Below are 22,995 nucleotides of genomic sequence, written 5' to 3'. Positions count from 1 at the left end.
GGCGATGATGTGAGCATGGTTTAATTTAGATTCAATAAAGGAGTCTGTGTCATTCTTTCAATTAAAGGACTTTATTGTGGGTGTGTGTTTATTTACAGTATAACTATAGGATTAGTAATGGATAGGTGTCTTGTGGACCCCTCTCCATTACTAACCCGTGGGCTTGATGTCACCTGACAATATAAAGGTGACATCAACCCCACAAATATGAACCCCACATGCCACTGCCACTAAGCAAGAGGGAAGAGCCGGGCAAAGCTCCAGAGTTGGCACATCTAATAGGTGCGCCTTTTCTGGGGGCAATATCCATGGCCCCTTATCAGCCTGAGAATACCAGCCCCCAGATTTCTGCTTTAGCTTGGCTGATTGTCAAAAGTGGGGGGACCCCACGCCGTGTTTTTAAATGATTTAAATAATTAAAAAATACAGCATGGGGAAACCTAGTCTTCATCACCAGCCTTGCTGAGGCTGACAGTTGAGGGTTACAGCCTGCAGCTGTCAGTTTTGCCTGGCTGTTTATCAAAAATACAGGTGAACTCCACGTTATTTTTTTAAATTTATTTATTTATTGCACAAGTGACTGCTGCTATCGCTGTTAAGGCCGGGGTCACGCTAGCGTAGAATATGAACGAGTGCTATGCGAGAAAACATTGCATATCCCTCATACCAGTGTTACTTTATGGGGAAAATCACATCTGCAATTATTTTTTCATGCCGAATCTGCATGCATGAACAATCGCAGCATGCTGCGATTGGCACCGAGACTCGGCCGATTCTCGGCTCACTCACACCCATATAAGTCTATGGGTGCCAGTGACACAACACGCATCACTCTGATATCATCTGAGTGCGGTGTGGGATACACCGACGCTGGCAGTGGAGAAGATGGAGAAATTACTTTCTCTGCCTCCTCCACAGCTGTTTTCCGTTCTCTCTGTGCGAGCGGCTCGGAGCACAGTAACATGACACTCGGCTCCCGCTCTGCAGAGAAGGAGCAGAGGGTCATTAGCATATCACATTGGATGCCATACGCTAGTGTGACTCCGGCCTAACAGTTAATTACAACTATCAACATTGTCCCCTGCTAGCGCTGATCGTAGCACGAGCAGGTGACAGTGATGTGACTGGTCTTCTTCAGCACCCGGTGCCAGGAAGCAGTGCATACAGTACCGCTGATCCCCAGGCACTGGTACGTGTCACATGGATGACACAGGGATGTCATCCGTGTGTGAGACGTCTTGCTTCTACCGCAAACACGAACAACTGAAAGAGCCCTTAGTGAACTTGATACTTTACCGCATGTGGTGAAATATGTTTATATGTATTCATAAGTAAGAAAATATGCGGCACTCACCCCAAATTCTGCAGTGGAAAGCGTGAATTTTAATGGAAAACTTCAACAGATAAACATCCGTTACAACATAAGGTAAGCAGGAGGGTGCGGTGTTGGAGCTTGGACGACGGCCGTTTCGCACAGCAGGTGCTTCAACGGGTCCAGATGGTAGATTGCTACACGTCATTTCCTTATAAAGGTTTCTTGACGTGCAAGCGTTATTCAGAAAGTGAAAATACATATATAAAAAATATGTGAAATAGTGACAAATTATAACATAATCTACATAAACAGAACCTGCAATATAAAGGATTAATGCAATTAGTATTTTATACAACATTAAATATTAAATATTCTTATTAGTAATATTGCTTTTTATTTTTTACTTTTTAAGAGCTATATTTATAGTATTTTTCCGACCTATACTATTATAAAAATACAGACATGTCAAGCCTGTCGTTTAATCCTATCGGACCTTGTGCGTTAGCATTTAGGATCCATTTGGCTTCTTTTTGTAAAAGTAGCCTGTCTTGATCACCTCCCTGCGGGGGAAATTTAACTATTTCAATGCCTGCAAAACTGAGCAACTCAGGGTTGGTTTCATGTTTCTCTCTCATGTGTTCTATTAGTCTTAGACAGCCTTTTCCCGTTCTGATTGAATTATAGTGCTCTCTGAACCTCACAATCAAAGGTCTTATTGTCTTGCCGATATAGAAATACCGGCACGGACAAAACAAAACATATATCACATATTTGCTTTTACAGAAGATAAAATCTTTTACCCTATGTGTAATAGAACCTATTTTCAAAGGATTTTTTGTTACATGAAGGTGACAGAATCTGCAATTGCCGCATTTATGGTTCCCTACAGCAGTATTACTAGTTAACCATGTATTTTTAGAAGACAATAATCTGTTATGCACCAATAAATCAGACAAATTGTGGGCACGCTTATATGCAAACTTTGGAGCATTTTTATATATTGATACAAGATCTTTATCTGTTTGTAATATGTGCCAGTTTTTTCTGATAGAGGCATGAATAGCCTTATCCATATTACTGTGCCTAAAACAGAATGAAAAATTACTGTCAATTTTTTCACTTTTATTTTTTCTTTTTAGAAAATGGGATTGAGTATATTTATTTATCCGAGTTTCGGCTTCTTTTAGTAGCTGTGAAGGGTAACCTCTTTTTAGGAAGCGGGTTTTTAATTCATTTATCTGTTTATTAAATGTTATATCGCTGTTATTAATTTTACGCAATCTCGTCATTTGGCTGTATGGCAGTCCTCTTTTCGTGTGCAAGGGATGAGCACTCCCGAAATGAAGAATATTATTGGTAGCAGTTTGCTTCCTAAATACTTTGGTAAAAATATTTCCTTCTATAATTTCCATTTTGACATCCAAATATTCGAGATTGTCATTCCCAAAACAATAGGTAAATCTCATATTTTCTCTATTGGAAAGATTCAAATATTCCACAAATTCCCTAAACTCTATTTCATTACCATCCCATATGATCATAATGTCATCCACAAATCTAGTATAGAATCGAATATGCTTCAAAAAGGGGTTATTAATATTATTGACATATGTATCCTCAAATACTGCTAGGAACAAATTTGCATATGTACAAGAGATGGGCGTACCCATTGCAGTTCCAATTAGTTGTGTATACCATCTATCCATAAATTTAAATGAATTATTTGATAATATAAAATCCAAACTGTCCAATATAAACGCAATAATTTCTGGATCTAATTCCCTTTTAAGTAGAATTGTTTGAATGGCCTGTATACCTTTTTCCTTTGGGATTCGAGTGAATAAATTCACTACATCAATAGATGCTAAAGCAAACGTAGGTTGCCAATCTACCTCTTTTAAGATTGATACTAATTCTCCTGAATCTTTAATATATGAAGGAATTGTTAGCAATAATGGTTTCAATAACCAATCCATATATTGAGACAATGCTTCGGTTACAGAATTGATCCCTGAAATTATTGGGCGTCCTGGGGGTTCTTTTGTATCTTTATGTACTTTAGGTATACTGTACCAATGGGGAAATTGCGGGTGTTCTAACAATAAACTCTCTGCACGCTTTTTTGGAAGGATTCCTTTCTCAACATATTTCCTCAACAGCGATCTTAGTTTAAGTGTATATTTGTGGGTGGGATTATTTGGCAAAGTACAATAGGTGGTCTGGTCATTTAATTGTGTGTATGCGTCTTTTATATAATACTCTTTATCTAACACAACAATATTACCTCCTTTGTCAGCTCTCCTGATAACGACATCGTCCCATTTTTGTAACTCTTTCAGAGCTATTAATTCGTTATTGCTAAGATTGTTTGCTGGGGCAGGATACAGAACTGCTTCTACATCTTTTATAACCAAGTCTTGGAAGAGATCGATGACGTTACCAGGAGAGGTGGGAGGTATAAATCGGGACTTAATACCGCCTCTGAATGATTTCATTTTGTCCATATTTACAGTCTGTGTGCTAGATGTATCATTTAGACTCAATAGTAGTGCAGCATCTTTGCTATCTTCATCTATTGCCGCTGGATATACCATAAATCCTAAAGCTCCAATCTCATTCTCTGCAAACGTCGATGTTTCATGTAATATTTGTAAGCCAGATGTAGATGACACATATTTTTTATCTTTTTGGAAATATTTATGAAGATGGAGTTTCCTTATACTTTTATATAAATCAATCTTGAAGCCTGTCAAATCAAATGATTCCGGGAGGCAATAATTAAGCCCTTTAGATAATAATGCTATATGGTCTGCATTTAAAGTTCTTTTTGACAGGTTTAAAACCTGCAGTCCATCTGTTGTTTCTTCTGTATCCGTCAAATTTATCTTCTCCATGAAACTTGTTTTCGTTTTCCTTTGGGCATTGCGGTTTTTTCCTCCTCGTCTGATCTTTCTTCTAAAGGGATTGAACCGCTTGCTTTTACTGAAGTAGTGGACTTAGGTTCACCTGTGTCCTCTGCAGCACTTGATTCGGAATCCGTAATCCAGCCGTCTTGCCTTTTCTTCTTATAGGCTTTTTTACTTTTTTGATTGCGATTTTTATTGTAGTATGCAGATTGCTTTTTATTTTTGTTCCAATTAAAAATAGCCCCCATGTCGTAATCGGTTTTATCCCTTAAGAATTTTTCTTTCTTTTGTTGTTTAATTTCTATTTGCAGTAATGTTAATTTTCTTTCCAGTTTATTGTGAAAATTTTTATTTTGATTATCTGTCACTCGGGAAGATAATTCTTTTTTGGCTTTCTCTAATTCTTGACATAAGATTGTATATTCTTTCTCATTTTGGGAGGTTACCAACAATAATAAACTGCGAGAGCACTGCAAATGAATTTTTTCCCATTCCTCTTGGAACGAACTGTCATGTTGAAACTGGGAGATTTCCTTGAAAACACGCAAACCTCTGGGCACTCTGTCACAGTCTATATATGATTTCAAAGATTTAATAGTCCAAAAAAGCCGCATTTCCTTTTCGGCAAGCATGCTAATTTTGGTTTCCAAGGTCTTCGTACTAATAATTTGAAGCTCATCCTTTAAATTGCAGTCTGCAAAAAACTCCACCGCACCCTCTCGCCCTGCTAAAATACCAAGGTTTTCCGATCCTGTATTCTCAGTGGAATCCATCTTTTCCGTATTATCATCCATGATTATTATTAGTCCTCAATGCAAAAACTTTTAAAGTATAAACTTGTATCAATCAAATCTGTGCTCTGTCCATCAACATGAAATTGATAATCCACATAAAGCTATAGAATGGGACGGCACTAGAACGATACCATATACAGCATTCAGGACTTGAGATGGGATCCAGAGTATTAGGCGTCACGCTTACTCCGGGGTATGAGGTGCTCAGCAGCTGAAAACTAATAGTTCATTTGTACTCATAAGTAAGAAAATATGCGGCACTCACCCCAAATTCTGCAGTGGAAAGCGTGAATTTTAATGGAAAACTTCAACAGATAAACATCCGTTACAACATAAGGTAAGCAGGAGGGTGCGGTGTTGGAGCTTGGACGACGGCCGTTTCGCACAGCAGGTGCTTCAACGGGTCCAGATGGTAGATTGCTACACGTCATTTCCTTATAAAGGTTTCTTGACGTGCAAGCGTTATTCAGAAAGTGAAAATACATATATAAAAAATATGTGAAATAGTGACAAATTATAACATAATCTACATAAACAGAACCTGCAATATAAAGGATTAATGCAATTAGTATTTTATACAACATTAAATATTAAATATTCTTATTAGTAATATTGCTTTTTATTTTTTACTTTTTAAGAGCTATATTTATAGTATTTTTCCGACCTATACTATTATAAAAATACAGACATGTCAAGCCTGTCGTTTAATCCTATCGGACCTTGTGCGTTAGCATTTAGGATCCATTTGGCTTCTTTTTGTAAAAGTAGCCTGTCTTGATCACCTCCCTGCGGGGGAAATTTAACTATTTCAATGCCTGCAAAACTGAGCAACTCAGGGTTGGTTTCATGTTTCTCTCTCATGTGTTCTATTAGTCTTAGACAGCCTTTTCCCGTTCTGATTGAATTATAGTGCTCTCTGAACCTCACAATCAAAGGTCTTATTGTCTTGCCGATATAGAAATACCGGCACGGACAAAACAAAACATATATCACATATTTGCTTTTACAGAAGATAAAATCTTTTACCCTATGTGTAATAGAACCTATTTTCAAAGGATTTTTTGTTACATGAAGGTGACAGAATCTGCAATTGCCGCATTTATGGTTCCCTACAGCAGTATTACTAGTTAACCATGTATTTTTAGAAGACAATAATCTGTTATGCACCAATAAATCAGACAAATTGTGGGCACGCTTATATGCAAACTTTGGAGCATTTTTATATATTGATACAAGATCTTTATCTGTTTGTAATATGTGCCAGTTTTTTCTGATAGAGGCATGAATAGCCTTATCCATATTACTGTGCCTAAAACAGAATGAAAAATTACTGTCAATTTTTTCACTTTTATTTTTTCTTTTTAGAAAATGGGATTGAGTATATTTATTTATCCGAGTTTCGGCTTCTTTTAGTAGCTGTGAAGGGTAACCTCTTTTTAGGAAGCGGGTTTTTAATTCATTTATCTGTTTATTAAATGTTATATCGCTGTTATTAATTTTACGCAATCTCGTCATTTGGCTGTATGGCAGTCCTCTTTTCGTGTGCAAGGGATGAGCACTCCCGAAATGAAGAATATTATTGGTAGCAGTTTGCTTCCTAAATACTTTGGTAAAAATATTTCCTTCTATAATTTCCATTTTGACATCCAAATATTCGAGATTGTCATTCCCAAAACAATAGGTAAATCTCATATTTTCTCTATTGGAAAGATTCAAATATTCCACAAATTCCCTAAACTCTATTTCATTACCATCCCATATGATCATAATGTCATCCACAAATCTAGTATAGAATCGAATATGCTTCAAAAAGGGGTTATTAATATTATTGACATATGTATCCTCAAATACTGCTAGGAACAAATTTGCATATGTACAAGAGATGGGCGTACCCATTGCAGTTCCAATTAGTTGTGTATACCATCTATCCATAAATTTAAATGAATTATTTGATAATATAAAATCCAAACTGTCCAATATAAACGCAATAATTTCTGGATCTAATTCCCTTTTAAGTAGAATTGTTTGAATGGCCTGTATACCTTTTTCCTTTGGGATTCGAGTGAATAAATTCACTACATCAATAGATGCTAAAGCAAACGTAGGTTGCCAATCTACCTCTTTTGAATCTTTAATATATGAAGGAATTGTTAGCAATAATGGTTTCAATAACCAATCCATATATTGAGACAATGCTTCGGTTACAGAATTGATCCCTGAAATTATTGGGCGTCCTGGGGGTTCTTTTGTATCTTTATGTACTTTAGGTATACTGTACCAATGGGGAAATTGCGGGTGTTCTAACAATAAACTCTCTGCACGCTTTTTTGGAAGGATTCCTTTCTCAACATATTTCCTCAACAGCGATCTTAGTTTAAGTGTATATTTGTGGGTGGGATTATTTGGCAAAGTACAATAGGTGGTCTGGTCATTTAATTGTGTGTATGCGTCTTTTATATAATACTCTTTATCTAACACAACAATATTACCTCCTTTGTCAGCTCTCCTGATAACGACATCGTCCCATTTTTGTAACTCTTTCAGAGCTATTAATTCGTTATTGCTAAGATTGTTTGCTGGGGCAGGATACAGAACTGCTTCTACATCTTTTATAACCAAGTCTTGGAAGAGATCGATGACGTTACCAGGAGAGGTGGGAGGTATAAATCGGGACTTAATACCGCCTCTGAATGATTTCATTTTGTCCATATTTACAGTCTGTGTGCTAGATGTATCATTTAGACTCAATAGTAGTGCAGCATCTTTGCTATCTTCATCTATTGCCGCTGGATATACCATAAATCCTAAAGCTCCAATCTCATTCTCTGCAAACGTCGATGTTTGACGGATACAGAAGAAACAACAGATGGACTGCAGGTTTTAAACCTGTCAAAAAGAACTTTAAATGCAGACCATATAGCATTATTATCTAAAGGGCTTAATTATTGCCTCCCGGAATCATTTGATTTGACAGGCTTCAAGATTGATTTATATAAAAGTATAAGGAAACTCCATCTTCATAAATATTTCCAAAAAGATAAAAAATATGTGTCATCTACATCTGGCTTACAAATATTACATGAAACATCGACGTTTGCAGAGAATGAGATTGGAGCTTTAGGATTTATGGTATATCCAGCGGCAATAGATGAAGATAGCAAAGATGCTGCACTACTATTGAGTCTAAATGATACATCTAGCACACAGACTGTAAATATGGACAAAATGAAATCATTCAGAGGCGGTATTAAGTCCCGATTTATACCTCCCACCTCTCCTGGTAACGTCATCGATCTCTTCCAAGACTTGGTTATAAAAGATGTAGAAGCAGTTCTGTATCCTGCCCCAGCAAACAATCTTAGCAATAACGAATTAATAGCTCTGAAAGAGTTACAAAAATGGGACGATGTCGTTATCAGGAGAGCTGACAAAGGAGGTAATATTGTTGTGTTAGATAAAGAGTATTATATAAAAGACGCATACACACAATTAAATGACCAGACCACCTATTGTACTTTGCCAAATAATCCCACCCACAAATATACACTTAAACTAAGATCGCTGTTGAGGAAATATGTTGAGAAAGGAATCCTTCCAAAAAAGCGTGCAGAGAGTTTATTGTTAGAACACCCGCAATTTCCCCATTGGTACAGTATACCTAAAGTACATAAAGATACAAAAGAACCCCCAGGACGCCCAATAATTTCAGGGATCAATTCTGTAACCGAAGCATTGTCTCAATATATGGATTGGTTATTGAAACCATTATTGCTAACAATTCCTTCATATATTAAAGATTCAGGAGAATTAGTATCAATCTTAAAGAGGTAGATTGGCAACCTACGTTTGCTTTAGCATCTATTGATGTAGTGAATTTATTCACTCGAATCCCAAAGGAAAAAGGTATACAGGCCATTCAAACAATTCTACTTAAAAGGGAATTAGATCCAGAAATTATTGCGTTTATATTGGACAGTTTGGATTTTATATTATCAAATAATTCATTTAAATTTATGGATAGATGGTATACACAACTAATTGGAACTGCAATGGGTACGCCCATCTCTTGTACATATGCAAATTTGTTCCTAGCAGTATTTGAGGATACATATGTCAATAATATTAATAACCCCTTTTTGAAGCATATTCGATTCTATACTAGATTTGTGGATGACATTATGATCATATGGGATGGTAATGAAATAGAGTTTAGGGAATTTGTGGAATATTTGAATCTTTCCAATAGAGAAAATATGAGATTTACCTATTGTTTTGGGAATGACAATCTCGAATATTTGGATGTCAAAATGGAAATTATAGAAGGAAATATTTTTACCAAAGTATTTAGGAAGCAAACTGCTACCAATAATATTCTTCATTTCGGGAGTGCTCATCCCTTGCACACGAAAAGAGGACTGCCATACAGCCAAATGACGAGATTGCGTAAAATTAATAACAGCGATATAACATTTAATAAACAGATAAATGAATTAAAAACCCGCTTCCTAAAAAGAGGTTACCCTTCACAGCTACTAAAAGAAGCCGAAACTCGGATAAATAAATATACTCAATCCCATTTTCTAAAAAGAAAAAATAAAAGTGAAAAAATTGACAGTAATTTTTCATTCTGTTTTAGGCACAGTAATATGGATAAGGCTATTCATGCCTCTATCAGAAAAAACTGGCACATATTACAAACAGATAAAGATCTTGTATCAATATATAAAAATGCTCCAAAGTTTGCATATAAGCGTGCCCACAATTTGTCTGATTTATTGGTGCATAACAGATTATTGTCTTCTAAAAATACATGGTTAACTAGTAATACTGCTGTAGGGAACCATAAATGCGGCAATTGCAGATTCTGTCACCTTCATGTAACAAAAAATCCTTTGAAAATAGGTTCTATTACACATAGGGTAAAAGATTTTATCTTCTGTAAAAGCAAATATGTGATATATGTTTTGTTTTGTCCGTGCCGGTATTTCTATATCGGCAAGACAATAAGACCTTTGATTGTGAGGTTCAGAGAGCACTATAATTCAATCAGAACGGGAAAAGGCTGTCTAAGACTAATAGAACACATGAGAGAGAAACATGAAACCAACCCTGAGTTGCTCAGTTTTGCAGGCATTGAAATAGTTAAATTTCCCCCGCAGGGAGGTGATCAAGACAGGCTACTTTTACAAAAAGAAGCCAAATGGATCCTAAATGCTAACGCACAAGGTCCGATAGGATTAAACGACAGGCTTGACATGTCTGTATTTTTATAATAGTATAGGTCGGAAAAATACTATAAATATAGCTCTTAAAAAGTAAAAAATAAAAAGCAATATTACTAATAAGAATATTTAATATTTAATGTTGTATAAAATACTAATTGCATTAATCCTTTATATTGCAGGTTCTGTTTATGTAGATTATGTTATAATTTGTCACTATTTCACATATTTTTTATATATGTATTTTCACTTTCTGAATAACGCTTGCACGTCAAGAAACCTTTATAAGGAAATGACGTGTAGCAATCTACCATCTGGACCCGTTGAAGCACCTGCTGTGCGAAACGGCCGTCGTCCAAGCTCCAACACCGCACCCTCCTGCTTACCTTATGTTGTAACGGATGTTTATCTGTTGAAGTTTTCCATTAAAATTCACGCTTTCCACTGCAGAATTTGGGGTGAGTGCCGCATATTTTCTTACTTATGAGTACAAATGAACTATTAGTTTTCAGCTGCTGAGCACCTCATACCCAGGAGTAAGCGTGACGCCTAATACTCTGGATCCCATCTCAAGTCCTGAATGCTGTATATGGTATCGTTCTAGTGCCGTCCCATTCTATAGCTTTATGTGGATTATCAATTTCATGTTGATGGACAGAGCACAGATTTGATTGATACAAGTTTATACTTTAAAAGTTTTTGCATTGAGGACTAATAATAATCATGGATGATAATACGGAAAAGATGGATTCCACTGAGAATACAGGATCGGAAAACCTTGGTATTTTAGCAGGGCGAGAGGGTGCGGTGGAGTTTTTTGCAGACTGCAATTTAAAGGATGAGCTTCAAATTATTAGTACGAAGACCTTGGAAACCAAAATTAGCATGCTTGCCGAAAAGGAAATGCGGCTTTTTTGGACTATTAAATCTTTGAAATCATATATAGACTGTGACAGAGTGCCCAGAGGTTTGCGTGTTTTCAAGGAAATCTCCCAGTTTCAACATGACAGTTCGTTCCAAGAGGAATGGGAAAAAATTCATTTGCAGTGCTCTCGCAGTTTATTATTGTTGGTAACCTCCCAAAATGAGAAAGAATATACAATCTTATGTCAAGAATTAGAGAAAGCCAAAAAAGAATTATCTTCCCGAGTGACAGATAATCAAAATAAAAATTTTCACAATAAACTGGAAAGAAAATTAACATTACTGCAAATAGAAATTAAACAACAAAAGAAAGAAAAATTCTTAAGGGATAAAACCGATTACGACATGGGGGCTATTTTTAATTGGAACAAAAATAAAAAGCAATCTGCATACTACAATAAAAATCGCAATCAAAAAAGTAAAAAAGCCTATAAGAAGAAAAGGCAAGACGGCTGGATTACGGATTCCGAATCAAGTGCTGCAGAGGACACAGGTGAACCTAAGTCCACTACTTCAGTAAAAGCAAGCGGTTCAATCCCTTTAGAAGAAAGATCAGACGAGGAGGAAAAAACCGCAATGCCCAAAGGAAAACGAAAACAAGTTTCATGGAGAAGATAAATTTGACGGATACAGAAGAAACAACAGATGGACTGCAGGTTTTAAACCTGTCAAAAAGAACTTTAAATGCAGACCATATAGCATTATTATCTAAAGGGCTTAATTATTGCCTCCCGGAATCATTTGATTTGACAGGCTTCAAGATTGATTTATATAAAAGTATAAGGAAACTCCATCTTCATAAATATTTCCAAAAAGATAAAAAATATGTGTCATCTACATCTGGCTTACAAATATTACATGAAACATCGACGTTTGCAGAGAATGAGATTGGAGCTTTAGGATTTATGGTATATCCAGCGGCAATAGATGAAGATAGCAAAGATGCTGCACTACTATTGAGTCTAAATGATACATCTAGCACACAGACTGTAAATATGGACAAAATGAAATCATTCAGAGGCGGTATTAAGTCCCGATTTATACCTCCCACCTCTCCTGGTAACGTCATCGATCTCTTCCAAGACTTGGTTATAAAAGATGTAGAAGCAGTTCTGTATCCTGCCCCAGCAAACAATCTTAGCAATAACGAATTAATAGCTCTGAAAGAGTTACAAAAATGGGACGATGTCGTTATCAGGAGAGCTGACAAAGGAGGTAATATTGTTGTGTTAGATAAAGAGTATTATATAAAAGACGCATACACACAATTAAATGACCAGACCACCTATTGTACTTTGCCAAATAATCCCACCCACAAATATACACTTAAACTAAGATCGCTGTTGAGGAAATATGTTGAGAAAGGAATCCTTCCAAAAAAGCGTGCAGAGAGTTTATTGTTAGAACACCCGCAATTTCCCCATTGGTACAGTATACCTAAAGTACATAAAGATACAAAAGAACCCCCAGGACGCCCAATAATTTCAGGGATCAATTCTGTAACCGAAGCATTGTCTCAATATATGGATTGGTTATTGAAACCATTATTGCTAACAATTCCTTCATATATTAAAGATTCAGGAGAATTAGTATCAATCTTAAAAGAGGTAGATTGGCAACCTACGTTTGCTTTAGCATCTATTGATGTAGTGAATTTATTCACTCGAATCCCAAAGGAAAAAGGTATACAGGCCATTCAAACAATTCTACTTAAAAGGGAATTAGATCCAGAAATTATTGCGTTTATATTGGACAGTTTGGATTTTATATTATCAAATAATTCATTTAAATTTATGGATAGATGGTATACACAACTAATTGGAACTGCAATGGGTACGCCCATCTCTTGTACATATGCAAATTTGTTCCTAGCAGTATTTGAGGATACATATGTCAATAATATTAATAACCCCTTTTTGAAGCATATTCGATTCTATACTAGATTTGTGGATGACATTATGATCATATGGGATGGTAATGAAATAGAGTTTAGGGAATTTGTGGAATATTTGAATCTTTCCAATAGAGAAAATATGAGATTTACCTATTGTTTTGGGAATGACAATCTCGAATATTTGGATGTCAAAATGGAAATTATAGAAGGAAATATTTTTACCAAAGTATTTAGGAAGCAAACTGCTACCAATAATATTCTTCATTTCGGGAGTGCTCATCCCTTGCACACGAAAAGAGGACTGCCATACAGCCAAATGACGAGATTGCGTAAAATTAATAACAGCGATATAACATTTAATAAACAGATAAATGAATTAAAAACCCGCTTCCTAAAAAGAGGTTACCCTTCACAGCTACTAAAAGAAGCCGAAACTCGGATAAATAAATATACTCAATCCCATTTTCTAAAAAGAAAAAATAAAAGTGAAAAAATTGACAGTAATTTTTCATTCTGTTTTAGGCACAGTAATATGGATAAGGCTATTCATGCCTCTATCAGAAAAAACTGGCACATATTACAAACAGATAAAGATCTTGTATCAATATATAAAAATGCTCCAAAGTTTGCATATAAGCGTGCCCACAATTTGTCTGATTTATTGGTGCATAACAGATTATTGTCTTCTAAAAATACATGGTTAACTAGTAATACTGCTGTAGGGAACCATAAATGCGGCAATTGCAGATTCTGTCACCTTCATGTAACAAAAAATCCTTTGAAAATAGGTTCTATTACACATAGGGTAAAAGATTTTATCTTCTGTAAAAGCAAATATGTGATATATGTTTTGTTTTGTCCGTGCCGGTATTTCTATATCGGCAAGACAATAAGACCTTTGATTGTGAGGTTCAGAGAGCACTATAATTCAATCAGAACGGGAAAAGGCTGTCTAAGACTAATAGAACACATGAGAGAGAAACATGAAACCAACCCTGAGTTGCTCAGTTTTGCAGGCATTGAAATAGTTAAATTTCCCCCGCAGGGAGGTGATCAAGACAGGCTACTTTTACAAAAAGAAGCCAAATGGATCCTAAATGCTAACGCACAAGGTCCGATAGGATTAAACGACAGGCTTGACATGTCTGTATTTTTATAATAGTATAGGTCGGAAAAATACTATAAATATAGCTCTTAAAAAGTAAAAAATAAAAAGCAATATTACTAATAAGAATATTTAATATTTAATGTTGTATAAAATACTAATTGCATTAATCCTTTATATTGCAGGTTCTGTTTATGTAGATTATGTTATAATTTGTCACTATTTCACATATTTTTTATATATGTATTTTCACTTTCTGAATAACGCTTGCACGTCAAGAAACCTTTATAAGGAAATGACGTGTAGCAATCTACCATCTGGACCCGTTGAAGCACCTGCTGTGCGAAACGGCCGTCGTCCAAGCTCCAACACCGCACCCTCCTGCTTACCTTATGTTGTAACGGATGTTTATCTGTTGAAGTTTTCCATTAAAATTCACGCTTTCCACTGCAGAATTTGGGGTGAGTGCCGCATATTTTCTTACTTATGAGTACAAATGAACTATTAGTTTTCAGCTGCTGAGCACCTCATACCCCGGAGTAAGCGTGACGCCTAATACTCTGGATCCCATCTCAAGTCCTGAATGCTGTATATGGTATCGTTCTAGTGCCGTCCCATTCTATAGCTTTATGTGGATTATGTTTATATGTATATCTATATGTTTGTAGTGACATATGTCTAGGGTTATACAGTATGTATGACTAGTGATAATGTAACATCTATCCTGAAGGCAAGTCGCACCTAGGTGTTAATAGGTACTTCCTTGGGACTAGTAGAAATTCTGTCTCCATATCTCACCAGGAGGTCTAGCTAGAGCCAAGAAGAAGGTAATATTTGGCACCTCTTAGGTCTTGGAGGGGAGTTGCTAATTGCGGCCTGAGGTGATCTATTCCTGAGAACCTTTTCACAAGTGTCTCAAAAGAGAAAATAATATATTCATTAGTAGAGTGGCCGTGGCCAATCAAACAGCCCGGAATTATGATATTAACCTGAGGGGCCAGTCTAGAAACCTGACCTCAGACCAAAGTTATATATTTAGGCTGCCGACAGAGAATTGTGTTCACATGTGAGGGCAGCCTGAGAAGCTGATGTGTTCCACCAACTCCATTCACCCCCCTCAGGGAGCAGAAAGCAACTACCAGTTAGGTAATTTCTGTAAGTTTTCTCCTGTTTATTTTGATACTGTTTTGCATAAGTTGTATGTCTTTTTATTATCATATTTTTATAACTTTTCTTATTGTAAGCACTGACCCTTTTGTTATTAAAGTGTAAAACTTTAACAAGTTGAACCTTGAATGTTCTAAAAGAATCCATAGCCTAAGGTGTGTGAGCCTTATGAGTGATAGACATATTTTTATTAGTATTATTATTTCTGGGACTCATCACCCGTGTATTCGGTGAGTGGTGGCAGCGCGTATGAGTGGGTGTGTGGCCTGGGTCGGTGTGTGATTTATGCTCCCATTACAGCATAGGACAGAGGTTGAATGCTGGACTGAGGGTGAGGAGATAGATTTACCCTTGCAGGCACAACCCCAAGTCACGTGTGAGAGCAGGCACGTGACGAATTAGTGACATCACGGTGTAGGGATCTGTGACACCGCACTTTAGCCGACTTTTGCTGATTTTTAGGGAAAAAGCTCTGGAATCCAAACACGAATCCAATTGTGCAACGCTCATACCGAATTTGAGATTGGTGAATGTTTTCCAAACAAATTCATTCATCTCTATTACTGAATACATATTTTAGAGACCTCGATGTATGATAGTTATATCATTTTGGTATTTAGAAGAGCAATTTTCTTAGTGACTCCAGCTTTATCTATTCTTTTCTTCCTCTTCTTTTTTTTGCCTAACATTCACTTTTAATTCTTTTGAAGTATATGCTGGAAAAACTTGTACAATCCCAAGGGAACTCCAATTAGTAAGTGCTGCCAACAATTCTAATGCATTCCCTTTCTGCAAAAATCCTTTTTCAGATAGGCCTAGTAAGAATAAAATTTTAACCAGAAAATAATCTGACTCTGTGTAAAGTCTAATATTCTTTTACCAGGCTGATATAATAGACTTGCTACTGGGTATCACAGAAGTACATGCTATGAAGGTTGTAACTATACTTTCAGTACTCGACTGGTAGTTTCAGATGGGGCTTTGTTTTAGCCCACTATTTCTTCAGCTGCTTGAGTTTTCTAGCTCCTATTGGCAACCTGTCAAGAGAAAAAAAGTATGTGAACCTCACCCGCCTGCTGCAAAATAGGTGCCCTGAACATGTCCGTCAGAGGGTGCTGAATCCATCCGCTGCACTACAACCAAAATGCAGAGACAAGCGAAAATCAGCGGCACAGCCCTCCGATTATAAACTATTTTCTTTATTAAGATTGTAGGATTAAGGGTTGTCGTTGTGCCAGAAACGCGTCAAGTTTTAATTTTTCATATGGATCCATCTTTTTAAATGTAAATCTAAATAAAGAGAATGGTTTGTATCTGATGGTTGTGCCTCTGATTATGCCAATATGCAGAGTGACAAGGGAATCTTGTATCGACCCTTGTAACAGGTCAGCGTACAACTACTTGTAAGTTCAATGCTTTCTCCAGCTGTTTTCTCACGTTACCTCGGTCATTGATCTGAGAATTTGACCCGCTCTTTGTTTTGTGCTGATTTGCAGGAAGCCCAAGCGTACGCAGATGACAACAGTCTGTTATTTATGGAAACCTCTGCCAAGACAGCCATGAATGTCAATGACCTGTTTCTTGCAATAGGTAAGGCTGAACTGCTATCTGGAACAATTCATGCCTAATAATTACTGTTGTCTCTTACCTAATAATTTCAGCATGCATTTACGTGACTTATAAGTTCCTATCTAAAAAGTTATCACCAAGATAAGGTTTGAAACGTGCTTTTCAAGACTCCATGCACCTACTGCAATCTCAGCCCCACATTTACTGTATATATTGCCTCATCCCATCGAGAATAATACTGACTCTTTGGCCTCTATTGAACTTTTATAGGTTGCTATTCATGACATTTGACGTATAGGTACATTAAGGAGATCATGTGTGGCACAGGAGCTGTGCCTGTGCGATCGGCGCTCACAGCTGAGCCCTGGCTGTCACAGGCAAGAGCTGTGCCTGCACTGCCCCGGCTGTCTGATGCCTTTAATTGCAATGGCAAAACTTGTTACTTATTTGTAATAAAAAGTGTCTTTTAGTGTGTGACCGCAGCCAATCATAAAAAAAACTATATAAATCTGGTATCGCTGTAATCGCACCGACCTGAAGAAAAAAAAGTTGTCTAATTGTGTATACCGCATGAGAAATGGCATAAAAAATAAATAAAACCAATTCTTCATCTGCTATTTTGTTCATTCTGCCTCCCAAAGATCGTCGGAAAGCTCAGCTCACATTTATCCTGCGCTCTAAGCTGAGCACTTACACATGGGTTTCTGTGTAAATCTCTGAAAATACGTGATTCAGACAGAACCACCGGCAGAAGATTCCCTATGATAAGGCAGAAGGAGGCACTGTGGACGCAGTCTGGTCTATGATCCAGCCGTGTCTTTTTTTTTTTTTTTTTTTTTTTTTTTAAAGGTGTCCATAGAAGCACGGTCAACCAAAGTCGGAGTCCAGAGTGACGCTGCTGCCTCATTATAGTGAGTGCCTCCCTCAGGGATTTAATCTGCATTGCGTCACTTGGAGAGAAACATGGAAACCCCAAAGTATGTGCTCAGCGTAGAGCGAAGTATAAATGCGATCCCAAATGTTATGTAAAATGTTCCCAATAAAAGCTTCAACTCAATCCACAAAAAAATCAAGTCCCCACTCAAATCCATCATCTAGGCATCGCACAAAGGCTCTAGAAAAGCACTATAGCTCCTCGACCTCCCCCCCCCCCCCCCTAAAAAAAGAAATCAAGTGAATTATTTGCTCCCAAATCCAAATGCCACCCTCCATTCTGATCCCCAGTGTGCCTAAACTGCAGTTAGCATCAACGTTTGTCATTTTAGTAGCGATGAGAGCCTGCCTAATTTTTCAGGTGTGTGTCTCCAAAAGTGCGGGCTGGACATAATGTACTAGGCACAGCAATGTACGGGCACTACAATAGCAGATTTGCAATTTTCACTTAGCAACATCCACTGCTGCTCATTTCTGGAAAACACCCATGGAGTCAAAATTGTCAATGTATCTGTAGATAAATTCCCAGAGGAGTGTAATTTCCAAAATTGAGTCGTCTGAGGGGGGTATTCTGCTCTTCTGGCACCTATGGGCTCTGTATATGGAGTCCGCAAACTATTCTAGGAAATTTTACTCTCCAGGAGGCAAATTGAGCTCCGTCCCTCCAGAGTCTCGCCGTCTGGCTAAGCAGTACTGTACACAAAGAAAATTTTTGTAGTAAAAATGTAATTACCGTATATACTCGAGTATAAGCCAACCCCCCCCCAACCCCCCCCTAATTTTGCAACAAAAAACTGGGAAAACTTATTGACTCGAGTATAAGCCTATGGTGGAAAATGCAACAGCTACCGGTAAATGTCAAAAAATAAAAATAGATACCAATAAAAGTTAAATTAATTGAGACATCAGTAGGTTAAGTGTTTTTGAATATCCATATTGAATCAGGAGCCCCATATAATGCTCCATACTGTTCATTATGGCCCCATAAGATGCTCCATAAAGAATAGGCCCCATAAGATGCTCCATACAGTTCATTATGGCCCCATAAGATGCTCCATATACAAATATGCCCCATATAATGCTCCATGCAGTTCTTTATGGCCCCATAGATGCTCCATATAATGCTCCATGCAGTTCTTTATGGCCCCATGTAATGCCCGATATAATGCTCCATGCAGTTATGGCCCCATAGATGCTCCATATAATGCTCCATGCAGTTCTTTATGGCCCCATATAATGCCCCATATAATGCTCCATTCAGTTCTTTATGGCTCCATATAATGCTCCATGCCGTTATGGCCCCATAGATGCCCCATATAATGCTCCATGCAGTTCTTTATGGCCCCATAGACGCTCCATATAGCCACATGTAAGACGGTTGCTGCACTAAAAAAAAAAAATTACATACTCACCTCTCGTCGCTGCTCCTCAGTGTCCCGTCTCTCCGCACTGACTGTTCAGGCAGAGGGCGGCGCGCACACTAATACGTCATCGCGCCCTCTGCCCTGAACAGTCAGTGCAGACGACGCAGAAGACGAGGTGGCGGTGGAACGCGGAAAGGTGAATATGACATTCTCACCTGCTCCGAGCGCTCTGGACGCAGTCCCTTGCATGTCCCACAGGAGCGGCAGCTTCTTCCTGTAGTGAGCGGTCACTGGTACCGCTCATTACAGTAATGAATATGCAGCTCCACCCCTATGGGAGTGGAGTCCATATTCATAACTTTAATGAGCGGTACCAGTGACCGCTGAACAGGGGAAGAAGCTGCAGGCGCCCGAAGACCGTGGGACATGCGGGGACCGCGTCAGGAGCGCCGGGAGCAGGTGAGTATTTGACAGGCGTCGCTCCCCCTCACCTGCTGACCCCTCCGCCTTCCATGACTCGAGTATAAGCCGAGAGGGGCACTTTCAGCCCATTTTTTGGGGCTGAAAATCTGGGCTTATACTCGAAAATATATGGTATTTTTTTCTTTACTGATCAATGATTTCAAATTCTGTGACACACCCATTTTGTGAATATGGTCACTGCACCCCTAGATGAATTCTTTGAGAGATGCAGTTTGCAAAATGGGGTCACTTATGGTGGGTTCTGCTGTTCTGTCACTTCAGGGGCTCTCCCAGTGGGTCATGGCACCTGCGAACCATAACAGTAAAATCTACACTTACTATATGATGCTCCTGAAAGCCTATTTGAAGTAATGAGCGAAACTACTTGGATAACATGTTATCCGAGCATGCGCGGGTGTTATCAGAGTATATTTGAGTCCTTGCGGCTACATATTTTGTGGTGGTAGACATCTATGAATGAAGCAATTATTGTCTTAATCTTGAACTGGAAAAAAACCCTGAGTACCCAGATTCGTATTGTCTAATATATTAAAATATAAATAAAATAGTAGCCAAATATTAGCTAAAGTACTTGCCAGTAGGTTAAATAAAATAGCAGAAGTGATCCATGAAGACCAGACAAGATTTATGCCTAACAAATCTACGGCTATCAACATTAGACAGTTATCTCCTACTATGCAAATGATGAATAGAGTCTGGAAATAGACCAATGACATCCCTTGACGCTGCAAACGCTTTCAACATCATCGAGTGGAATTATTTATGGGAAGTATTAAGCAAAATGGGAGTTGGTCTTAAGTTTCTAAATTGGGTCAAAGTTCTCTATGGGTCACCATCTGCTAGACTGAGTAGATGTTCTATTGTCAGGGCCATTTGAGTTGGTCAGGAGAACACGACAGGGCTGCCCGCTCTCCTATTTGCATCAGTAATTGAGCCACTGCCCTGTAAACTGAGAGATTTGAAGGACTTCATTGGTTTTAAGTGTAATAGCGTAATAGAAAAGGTGAGTCTGTATGCCGATGACATGCATATATATAACAAATATCTGATTTGAATGAAATTTTGCATGGCCAGTCTTTAACACCTGACTAAAAATACTGCGAACATTAACCCCTTAACGACTGCCGACTTTTAAGCTTTTTCCCACACAAGAATTATTCATACGTCCCTGGGACTTATTGACCTGTGCCGTATTGATATGTATCGGCGATCACCGCCGAGTGTCAGCTGCTTTGGACAGCTGCCACAGGGCACTCTGTGCCAGGAGTGGTCCCGCACCGCTCCCGGCACTTTCACCCCCTAAATGCTGCAATTGAACACCTATAGATAAATTGCCAGAGGGGTATAAGTTCCAAAATGGAGTCTTCTAGCAATTAGGGGCTCTGTATATGGAGTTCACAAACTATTCTAGGAAAATCTGCGCTCCAGGAGGCTAATAGCCCTCCATTTCTCCGTATGGCTAAGTAGGACTGTACAGCCACATACGGGGTATTGCCACATTCAGTAGATATTGTTGGACAAATTTTGGTGCCATTTTTACCCACTTGTGTGAAAATGTAAAATCTGGGACTAAAACAAATTTATGGTGGTAAAAATGTAGTTCTTTTGTCTTCACTGCCCAATGGTATAAAATTCTGTGACACACCTGTGGTGTCAGTATGATCTCTGCACTCCTAGATGAATTAGTTGAGAGGTGTAGTTTGTAAAATGGGGTCACTTATGGGGTTTTCTGCTGTTTTGGCAACTCTGGGCCTCTCCCAGTGGGTCATGGCACCCACAAACCATAACGGCAAAATCTGCACTATAGTATGGCGCTCCTTCCCGTCTGAGATTTGCACTGTACCTGAAAAATATTTCCCGATTTACATGTAGGATATTGGCGCACTCAGGAAAAAAATGTAGCTGTTTGTTGAAAAAAAAAATCCTATTGGTCTTTCGAAAAATTAAAAACTTGGGGCTAAAACAACATTTTAGTGGTAAAAATGTAATTTATTCTTTCTTCACTGCTCAGTGGTATAAAATACTGTGAGGCACGTGTGGTGTCAATATGATCACTGCACCCCTAGATGAATTCATTGCAGAGTGTAGTTTGTAAATTGAGTTCACATATGGGGGGTTTCTGTTGTTCTGGCACCTCAGGGGCTCTGCCAATGTGACATGGCACCCTCAAGCCATTCCAGAAAATGGCGCCTCTTCCCTTCTGAGATTTTCACTGTGCCTCAAAAGTAGTATTCTCCCACATATGGGGTATCTGCTTTCACGGCTTCACGTTATAAACTTCTGTGAAGTACCTGGGGGTTCAATGTGCTCACCATTCATCTAAATACATTCCTTGAGGGGTCTAGTTTCCAAAATGGTGTCACTTGTGGGGGATTTTCAGAGATTCTCCATACGCGACATGGAATCAACTAATTGTTCCAGCAAATTTTGCATTCAAGAAGTCAAAAGGCGTTCCTTCCCTTATGAGCTCTGCCGTGCGCCCAAACAGTGGTTTTCTCCCTCATATGGGGGTATCAGCTTGCTAAGGAGAAATTGTACAACAAATTTTGGGGTCCATTTTTTCCTGTTTCCCTTGTGAAAATAAAAAAAAAATTGGGTCTAAAATAATTTTTTCTGTGGAAAAAACATGTTTTTTTCCACATTCCAAAAATTCCTTTGCAGCACCTGGAAGGTTAATAAACATCTTGAGTGTGGTTTTGAGCACCTTGAGGAATGCAGTTTTTAGAATGGTGTCACTTTTAAGTATCCTCTGTCATGTAGACCACTCAGTCACTTCAAATGTGAGATGGTCCCTTTAAAAAAAGAAAAACATTGATTCATTTTTTGGGGGGCAGGGAGGAAGGAGAAATGGGCAACTTTTAACCCATATAACTTTCTAACAAAATAAAAATTGTTTCAAAGATTGTGCTGATGTAAAGTAGACATGTGGGAAATGTTATTTATTAACTATTTTGTGTGACATAGCTTTCTGATTTAAGAGCATAAGAACTCAAAGTTTGAAAATTGCTACATTTTTGCCAAATTTTTAATTTTTCACAAATAAACGCAAGTTACATTGAAGAAATGATACCACCATCATGAAGTGATATGTCATGAAAAAACATTCTTCAACTCAGTGGGATCCGTTTAAGCGCTCCCAAGTTATTACCTCAGAAAGTGACAGTGGTCAGAATTGTAATATTTTGGCCTGGTCATGAAGGTCACAATTTGCTCATTCACTGAGGGGTTAAATCTCGAAATCTCCCCTTCACGAGATTTGCCCTTCCTGGAGTTTAGGCTCTATAGAGGTAAAGGAGAATACACTTAGGTCCATATATAT

The 22,995-nt window shown here is 38.0% G+C and overlaps 1 protein-coding gene across 1 annotated transcript in view; it reads left to right on the top strand.

The window, feature by feature from the left end:
- RAB5B (RAB5B, member RAS oncogene family) overlaps positions 1 to 22,995 on the top strand; it is a 71,663-nt gene that overhangs the window by 30,495 nt on the left and 18,173 nt on the right. The window contains exon 5 of the mRNA XM_069758418.1: positions 16,824 to 16,917. Coding sequence (XP_069614519.1) covers positions 16,824 to 16,917 — 94 coding nt within the window. The remainder of the gene's footprint in view (positions 1 to 16,823; positions 16,918 to 22,995) is intronic.

Source organism: Ranitomeya imitator, chromosome 3 (genome assembly GCF_032444005.1).
Source record: "Ranitomeya imitator isolate aRanImi1 chromosome 3, aRanImi1.pri, whole genome shotgun sequence".
Classification (NCBI taxonomy): Eukaryota; Metazoa; Chordata; class Amphibia; order Anura; family Dendrobatidae; genus Ranitomeya; species Ranitomeya imitator.
The sequence above is the reverse complement of the archived record's forward strand: the minus strand, read 5'-3'. Positions and strand labels throughout refer to the sequence as shown.